Here is a 10,133-nt window from a genome sequence, read left to right on the forward strand (position 1 = left end):
CTGGCTTCCTCGCTTTCGTGCAATATTAAATGACGCTTTGTGACTTCCCACTTTCAGCGTCATTACCAAGTAACCAATAGATAGACGGCACAGGCCAACATAAGTAGTAACATGAGAGTATAATGGCTATATTTAGTCATTACTCATATCAGTGGTTGCCAGGCTATTAAGAGTGAATCTCATTATTAAAGGCATAATTCACCATTTGCAGATGAAACAAAAACCCAGGTTTAATGCTTCAAAATAGTTCTAAAACGTGAGTTAGGGATAGAAACAACCAGTGTAAAAAAGTTAATCAGTATAACCAATGTTAAGCATTGTCAAATATACAAAAAATGTGAACAATAGTTATGATAAAATTCAATTCAATTAAATTCATTGTATCTTTTTATAATATAGTATTTTCCTGTGTTTTATGTACAATTTCAAGCAGTTCATTATTCTACTTCGTTTAAAAATTGTGTTCACTTCGTTATGTACATGCATCCTATTTACCATTGCAATCTGGGGGCTTTACGCCTTTTCAAGCTATCGCTTTTTGTAGTCCCCGTTCTCCTCATCAATATTTCTTTTTGCTATGTTGATCTCACAATGTATTTGTTTTTATGATGATTGAGATGAATAAACGAATTGAATTAAAATTGTAGATAAACAGTTGCGATCTTCAAAATAAAGAGAGTGATAGTTCATAACAATCCCTTACAGCGCATTCTTATCTGTGCATCAATGATCTCTTTGTTTAAAAAATGAAAACTTTCGTTGCCTATGTACATCCTACAAGACATGAAATACTGAGAGAGAACGTTGCTCTTCTTTGTCTTCCGTTATGTCCTACAAAGGTGTCAGTGTTTCATTTCGTCAAGAAAAGGTATACACATGTGAACAAGATTTATGTATAGAGTAGACAGTGCAGAGCATACTCGTTAGCAACGCTACCTTGTCTTATCAATCTATCTTATTGCTATTCAGATATTTCAAATATTTGCTCAGAGTGGCGTGTTCAGTCAATCCAAATTATACATTATTTTGCAGATCCGTAAGCTTTGTGTCACATTACATGCGTTTGGGTAACACCTTTAAGGCTTGTATAATAAGACAACATAGTGCCTCGATCATGGCTAATGATTATGATGGTACAAAATGGGACTGATATGTCACAATATTTATAGTTTCTATGCGCGACAAATTTAAAACAAATAAACTAGCAAGAATAATTATGAACAGCAGCAAGTCACCTGAATACAGAACAATAACATACTGTAAACTTACGAGCTGTACGCTGAATGAGAATGAAATTGAAGGTAAAGGATAAATGTAATTATTTCCCAGAACATCAACTCTTGGTCACCTTTTCCAACTTTGAGCTTTATACTTCGATCCATGGGTACGCTGCACTTCTACAGAGTAATGTGTATATAATTACATCTAAACCAAATGGAGTTATTTTTGCCTGTTCTCTTGAGTTCGTGCTTTGATGCACCCGAGTTGGTCTGACACAATACAACTATTGGGGCAAATCAGGGAACTTCTGTGTAATCATTTGCCTGTGCGTGCTGATTGTACTAAATGTGATTCCACCAATGAATAACCCCTTCTGCGCCAGAGACTTTGGACGGTGTGCACAATGATATAGGGTTTTCCGCGCCAAGCGGCACTGAAAACATACGAAGGGTTAAACCTCAACGCATCAAAACTTGTGAAGGCCCCATCTGAATTTCTTATATAGACACATTCATATCATTTTGTTTGTAAAACCACTATAATGCTCAGTAAAGGAAGTTTGAAAATTGATTGCCACTGTTTGGTAACGGAGACGACAATGAAGCAAATAAAAGTCGAATTTCAAATAATACTGTGATTTTTTTTTTATGGGCAGCTCTGCAGCACGCTTTATTTCTTCATAAAAACATAATATTTTGCAAAAAGAAGGAAAAATCACTTTTTGTGCATATGAATGTTGGACCTCATAATTTATCAACATCATGCTCCATGAGAGAGAGAGAGAGAGAGAGAGAGAGAGAGAGGGAGAGAGGGAGGGGGAGAGATGGAGGGAGAGAGAGAGAGAAAGAATCAAACAAAGTGTCGCTTAATCATCATAATAAATTTCGATTTTTACGTGAAGGTTGAATTCGCCAGAATTTTCACAACATCATGGAATATCTTTGGTTTATGTTTATTCACCGAAAACACCATTATGGCTGGGCTAACAGTGATGGTAACACGGCCTGGAGGTAAAGCCTGAAAGAACATAATAAAGAGGAGACAAGTTCAGTTTAAAGTGACAGTCACTCCAACATTTATTTGTGTAAATGTTTACGAGAGAAATGTTAAGAAAAAAAAATGAGATTTTGGTTGAATATTTTGAGTTTGTATTATGTTCACATGGAGATAATAAAATAGTCCATGGAGGGCTAAAAAGTTTTGGGAAAAATCACAATAATATCACTTCCAGTTCTTTCCTTTGAATATTACATGAAAGGGTTCGGCGGACAGTTCATGAACGCCATTTCTATGGCAAAACGTATTTTCAGGCTCAGGAAAGAAAATATGAAGAAAAAGCGTACAGAAAGAAAGAGAGAAGAAACGGGATGACAGGCAGAAAAAAAATATCAGCATGAATTTTCCTCTGCTCAAAGTACCTGCATACAGGCTGCTGCATGAATGAGTTATCTGACAGTTTACATCGATTCATTTTCAAAAAGGACAGACGTTGCATGTTCTAGGAAAATTCGATGTTCACCTCTAAGCACGATAGGTTAGTACGCGCAAGAGAACAAAAACGAGTATATATGAGTGGATGGTGATATCTTCATATGTCCAAATGTCAGTCTTTCACTGTTGTGCTTGATGCGCCCACACTCTTCCCTCTCGTTCACCGGAAGTTTAAAAGTCACGATCTGTTGAAATACTCGTCACTGATGCTTCTCCATACAGTACCTTCAAGGATTGATTCCACATTCCCATGTTCCAAAATTACAGAGGCTGTATAGTAAACAGACAATTTGAAAGCGGACTTAATAATCAGTCTACAATCTTAAGTCAAATATCAAGAAAAGGGGAAGGACCTTTCATGGTCCTGGTAACCCCCCCAAAATAATAATGATAATAATGATAATAATAATAATAATAATAATAATAATAATAATAATAATAATAATGTTGTATATTATATATACATATGAATTAATAAAAAAATATTGGTGGCTAGATCGGACAGCGAAAGGAAAATCTCAAATGGACTCTAAATTTACAAGACTGCAACACAAACTCAATGCATGTATGTGAACACACGTTGAACATTCGAATAATAAAAAAATTATTACGTAACAAAACGGTAGTATTTGTCTCCGTGCACGTGTCTGAATGACAGTGTATGAAAAATAAACACATTGCAGAGGGCATTACAAAGAATTATCCACCTAATATTAACTCTTGAACATTAGGAAACACACAAGGTAAGGCCGAATATGTTTTGGACTGTTCAAAGTTAGGCCTATAAGAATAACTATTGGCAAGATTGGGTGATGAATAATCTCTTAACCCCCGACAAAGTAATATATATCATGACCACTAAATAATAATAATGATAATAATGATAATAATGATAATAATAATAATAATAATATACTGACATGATTTAAAATGCGCGGTAGCCATTTTTGAACGATCAGGTCAACACCAGCTTCAAGCTAACTGAATCGTACACAGAAATAATTGCAATGCATTTAAAATACGCAATCAACGAAGCTGAGCGCAGACGACCGGTCGTTAATACCAGTCATTAGTACACTAACAACCGGTGAAAAGTAAGAAGTTGGAGCTTCAGGCAAAACAAACGACTTGTCACATAATAACTCTCAATCGGCCAGTCATCATTAGAATCCATATGACTATTGATAACCAAATTACTTTGCAAACTATGAATCCCCCATTCATTGTCCCACATTGCTTTGTGTGTGTGTGTGTGTGTGTGTGTTTTGGGGGGTATTATATTAATTTCCCGTGTGTCTCTACATCTTCTATTTTTTTTTTTGTAATCGTTTTTTACTTCATCTATCAGAGTAATTACGTGTGTACGTTATTTTTATGGCTATAAGTATTCGTAAATATCATCAGGCCATTGCTTTTATTAAAACTTTTGCTCCCAGTTCAATTTCTCCTGACAATTATTCAGCTCTATGTGTTATTGAATTCATAGAAAAGAATTTGAATGTATCATTAATTCTCGACAGTGTGAGAGCATGCTTATGTATTGATACTGGTAAGCACTGGTACACGAATTGCTCTGTCTGAACACATGGAAAAACGTGACGTAAATTACCAGTTGAGGCTGTCTATACGTGTAGTGGCACCAGGGCTGTAGGACTTGCCACTGTCCCAGCAAAGGGCATCATCTTGGGAGCACGGTGTATTTGTGCAGGACACTGTGCCATCACTCCAGCATGTACTAGGGAAAGATTGATCGATAGATAGACTGATTGATAGATAGACAGATAGATAGGTATATAGATAGATACATGATGGATTCGGATAAAAAAGTAGATAGATCAATATATAGATAGACAGATAGATAGATGATAGATTCGGATAAAAAAATAGATAGATGATGGATAGATAGATATATTATAGATAGATATATAGATAAATAAACAGATAGATAGATAGATAGATAGACAGGAAGATAGAAAGATAAACAGATAAACAGATATATATATTTGGTAGATACATGGATATGATTTCTAGATAGCAAGATAGATAGATGGTTAGAAGAGTGGAATGAATAAATTGACAGATAGATGGAAAAGGAAAATATAGAGTAGAAGAAAGATAAATGAATTATTTGAATGAATATATACAATAAGATACGTATCAATAGAGAGAGGGGAGAGAGCGAGAGCATGAAATGATGTCAGCGGATGAACAAAACAATGTACGTGCGCTTTGATAGCAATGGTCAAGCACAACATAAATCTTCAAATTAGACAGAGGAGCAATGGCTACAGGTGTTACGAAATATTGTCCAGAAAAACCATTGCCAAAAAGAAAAAAAAAAAACCAAAAGGACATAATGAGAGACACGAGGGACAAAGTGACTTTATATTCTGCAGTCATAACGAAAGAGAACGTACGTCTATGTCTTTTATCAATAAAAGAATTATAGATGTTAATGGCATAGATTGGGATCATCCGAGTGTCGACTAATCAGTTGGATAACAGGTTATCCTGCTCTTGCTAAAGCGCTGCAGCCAATTTATCTCTTCATCTTTTTGTCTTTCTTTTAATCTTTTGTCTATGTAAAATTTCTTGACCACAAAAATTACATGGTGCTAGCCTGGAATCTGAATCGATCGACAATAAACATATCGGCAAGGTATTGACAATCATAATCGGCACGATATAACTTGGAATATTCGGTTGATAGAATCATTTGGTACACTACTACTTGGCATATCCCGTTGGTAGATTTTTTTCCTCAATCCATTTTTTTTTTAATGTCACGCAAAGAAGCGGTTTATCAACAACAACAACTTCACAGATATGAAACCAATGCCAAAACAAAATATGCCGTGATCGGAAATATCTGACTAATGAAGTGGGACCAAGTGGAATGGGAACAATAAAGAACAAATAAATTTTAAAACAATGCGGTCGCTTTTTATCTCCTTTTACCTGCCTCTGTGAACAAAAGACGACATGACGCATGATGGGAGGCATTGCTGTAACACCATTATTCTTCAACTCCCACCCTCTCACAGACACGCGAAAAATCAACGTGGGAATCAATGCACAATTATTGTATATTGGTTTCTTGTTTTGTTTTCTTTGTCTGCTTTCTTATTTACAGTCGCTTTGATAGCTTTGTTTAATTTTTCTTGTTTGAAATTAATGAGCTGGAACCTTTATGGAGTTCGAGACTTAGCTAACACCGGAGACTACCTTTACAAGCGTTCTTATCTTAGGTACATTGTGAAGTGCAGCATTTTATGTATGGGCAACTTAATACAAGTCCGAGATCATTTGAAGGTTGCCCTAGCAGTCATGATTTTTTTTTTTTTTTTTTTTTTTTGGGGGGGGGGAGGCTTTGTTTTGCCAAATGGATGTCCTTAATTGGCCTCAGTAAATCATTATTGTTTGTTATTAATTTGTTGTATTTTTTACCATGAATTACACTTGTCGTAGAAGACATTTCCTGGATTGTAGCTATTTCCTTCAAAGTGGCAGGCCACTGGATGGGTTGACGGTGCCAATGCAGCAGCTCGACTTCCAGTTCTGAATTTGATGAGAACACTGTGCTGATCGCTATTCGCAGGAGGAGAAGAGCTTCGGTCGGGTTGAGTGATGCACTTAAATGGTGTAGGAGAGGTAACAGGACGTGGGGAGTTGGTTGTTGGGTGACTGCTGTTGTGATCTACGTCTTCACCATTTGATCTGCTGGCAACGGCGGACATAGCACTAATAGGGAAAGTGGTGTTTCCCTTTCCACTTGAGCGTCCTCCCTTGCCAAACTTGGATTCCGACTTGATCTGGTCAAGAACTGCGGAGACGACATCCCTCTGTGTATTTCCTCGTTCAGGACGACCGACGATACCGGTCATTTTGTTGACGGAAGAGGGCGATGTTTTGATGGCGTTGCACACATTTCGGCACGCCCAGTCACCCCTAAAACAATTACTGCAAACGGGAATATGAATAAAGTCAAACTATAAGACACTTTCGTCATTTACTTTATTCAGAGTTTATTTTATGAAAATCGGGTTTTGAATGACTGAAACATCTAAAAACAAAGTAAAACAAAGCGATCGTAATAAAAGTGTGGGTCCCACCACTGGCGTAGCCAGGGGGGGGGGGGGGGGGGGGGACCGGGGATTTGGGAGGCGGGGGAAAAAATGCGTGTATACTATATGCATGCACATGAAGCGGGTCTCCTTTACAACCTTTTAGATAAGATATTTTTGTGAATATTTCACTCAAAGTGTACACCAGATCGTTGAATTTCAATTCAAAATATGCAAAGGGGTATCCTCCTCCCAAACCCTCCCCCTCTGTGCCTCTTTCCCTAGCTTAGTACACTTTTTAGATTTACAATAAAATTATGAATAATTCTGAGTGCTCAAGACTTATCACTTATATTCCGAAAACTGAAGGTTCCCTCATGTGTAAGGGGAATTTCCCCTTTTGATTGACCCTTTCCTCCCTCAGTCCACCCCCCCCCATCAGTAATACTTTTTTTGTGTGTGATTTCCCAAATGTTGATTCCATCAAATATGCGTATACGAGATATCTCAATTTCAACCTTAAAAAGGCAAAAGCTCCATCGGAAGGGAAGGGTGGAGATAGCACTCGCCCACGCCTTCTCCCTGCTCGCCCGCCCCTACCCCCCCTCCCCTTCCGTCATGCATAGAAGTAGACTGTGGCTATACCCAGATTGCTTCATTTCAATTCTAAAAACGGGGGAATCCCCCTTCCCCTAAGCTCTACCTCACTATACTTTATACATACACACAGATGGTGCACATTCGGAATACGGGCTAAATTCCGTGATTTTAACACTTCGATGAAAAAGTATTGCACCAAAAATTTGCACCAGATCGCTGAATTTCAGGTCTGTGGGAGGGGATGTGCCCCTATCTACACCCTCGTGTGCATGCTTTTTCTGTTTGATTGCTGAACAGACAGCGTTCATGATATTCAGTGTAAGAATAAATACAAGAAGATTATTTAAATGATACCATTTTATAGGCAAATTGTTCAATAATAATCTACACTAAAATATACTGCAACCTTAAACAAGTGGGAGTGTTTCAACTCGTTAAAACACGCAAAAACATGCATCAAATTGCACCATTTGCAACATCAAAATGCAAAAAATTCTCACCGTGGGATACACCCCCTCCGCACACCCTCCCCTCCCCCTTCGCTCGCTCCGCTCGCTCGGGTTCAGTCGCGTTCATGATATTCATTGAAAAGAATTAATACAAGAAGTGTATTTAAATTATACCATTTTATAGGCAGATTGTTCAATAATAATCTACACCAAAATATACTGCTATCTTAAACAAGTGGGACTGTTTCACGTCGATAAAACGCGCAAAAACATGCATCAAATTGCACCATTTGCAACATCAAAATGCAAAAAGTTCTTACCGTGGGAGGGGGGGGGGGGGACACCCCCCTCCCACACCCTCCCCTCCCCTTCGCTCGCTCCGCTCGCTCGGGTTCAGTCGCGTTCATGATATTCAGTGAAAAGAATCAATACAAGACGTGTATTTTAATTATACCATTTTATAGGCAAATTGTTCAATAATAATCTACATCAAAATAAACTGCTACCTTAAACAAGTGGGACTGTTTCACGTCGATGAAAGGCGCAAAAACATGCATCAAATTGCACCATTTACAACATCAAAATGCAAAAAGTTCTCACCGTGGGAGGGGGGACACCCCCCTCAAACACCCTCCCCCCCCCCCCTCGCTCGCTCCGCTCGCTCGGGCTCGGTCGCTTTGCTCCCTCGCAGACTAACCGCCCCCCCCCCCCCAAGATGAAATCCTGGCTACGCCGTTGGGTCCCACACTTTACTAGAGTCGCTCTGTTTGGGATATCTCAGCCATTTCAAAACCAATTTTCATCAAATAAACGTTGAATTCCTCATGGAATCACATGCTCTTTCATATTTCATAAGAGGTTTCTCATTATCTCACAAAAAAAATGTTATTCCCTGAAATAAGGTCTCAACCAATACTATATGATCCCTTTAACTAGTAATATCAAGCCTTCGAACAAAGTTCGTAATATTGGTGTTGTTTATGATGCAAATCTGACATTCAAAGACCATATTTCATACGTATCCCAATCTGTAAGATTTCATTTGCGTAACCTGGGCTCAATTCGGAGATATTTAACTAGATCAGCGGCAGAAAAACTGATGCATGCTCTTATTTTGTCTCGTCTAGATTTCTGCAATTATCTGTTTTGCAGCCTTCCACAAAAAGAACTTAGTAAACTGCAACGTCTTCAGAATTATTGACTTTCACGAAGAAAACTGTGCATACTACTCCAATACTCCGATCCCTAGCACTGGCTCCCTGTAGAAAAACGCTATTAACTTCAAGATTCTTCTTCTTGTTTACCGTACATTGCACAAATTTGCCCCTGTCTACTTTCAAAATACTGTTCAGCTTCACCAACCACCACGTAATCTCCGTTCATCAAACTCGCTAAAATTACAGGTACCTCGAATCAAGCATAATTTGGGGGGGGGGGGGGGGGATCGGGCTTTTTCATATATGGGCCCAAAACTTTGGAATGGCCTACCAAAATCTCTTAGAGAAACATCTTCCATTGATGGTTTCAAAAAGAATCTCAAGATCTACCTTTTCAATTTAAATTGACAATTGTATACCTGTCTGTATATGTGTACGTATATATATTGTTTGTTTGTTTATTGTTCTTATTATTTTCTGTGATACTGTTGTAACGTGACACAATATGTACTCTCTTCTATAGCGCCTTGAGTTTCTTTTTTAGGTAAAAATTAGCGCTTTATAAGAGTCTCACTATTATTGTTATTATTATTATTATTATTATTATTATTATTATTATTATTATTATTATTATTGTCATTATTATTATCATTATTATTATTATTATTATTATTATCATCATCATTATTAACTAACCAAAGTCTGCAGCCGTCCGAACTCTTGGTCAGGGCCTTCTCGTAGGCGATACCATCCACGTAGCACATGTCTAATTCACAGAGAGAGAGAGAGAGAAAATAAAAGACAAATAAAAACATGCGAGTGATATCATTGTATGGGCGGTGAAACTATACGTATACTTTATATACAATCATACGAATGCATGTTTGTATGTATATCTATTCTTAGTACACAAACACACACACAACATTTATATTTTGTAAATGATATCATACTTATTTCCATTCATAATATTATATGTTTGGGAGGAGAAAATCTACCGTTATAAACTTCTGCCTGCCCCCATCTACCTCCACTATCTATCTATCTATCTATCTATCTATCTATCTATCTATCTATCTATCTATCTATCTATCTATCTATCTCTTTCTCTCCCATAGGGGTTGTTAGGTACTGAGTAATCATAAACTCTG

At 37.5% G+C, this 10,133-nt stretch overlaps 1 protein-coding gene across 1 annotated transcript in view; it reads right to left on the minus strand.

Annotated features, from left to right (window-relative positions):
* The window catches only part of LOC139735127 (calcium-activated chloride channel regulator 1-like), a 68,147-nt gene extending 58,401 nt beyond the window's left edge, over positions 1 to 9,746 (minus strand). Inside the window, exons 1-2 of the mRNA XM_071645892.1 lie at positions 9,679 to 9,746; positions 6,160 to 6,672 (exon numbers count right to left, since the gene is read on the minus strand). Of these exons, the coding sequence (XP_071501993.1) occupies positions 6,160 to 6,672; positions 9,679 to 9,746 (581 nt within the window). The remainder of the gene's footprint in view (positions 1 to 6,159; positions 6,673 to 9,678) is intronic.
* Between the last annotated feature and the right edge of the window lie 387 nt (positions 9,747 to 10,133).

The sequence above is a fragment of the Diadema antillarum genome, unplaced genomic scaffold (genome assembly GCF_040938485.1).
Source record: "Diadema antillarum isolate AM-2024a unplaced genomic scaffold, OU_Dant_1.0 seq00000564_RagTag, whole genome shotgun sequence".
NCBI classification, from domain to species: domain Eukaryota; kingdom Metazoa; phylum Echinodermata; class Echinoidea; order Diadematoida; family Diadematidae; genus Diadema; species Diadema antillarum.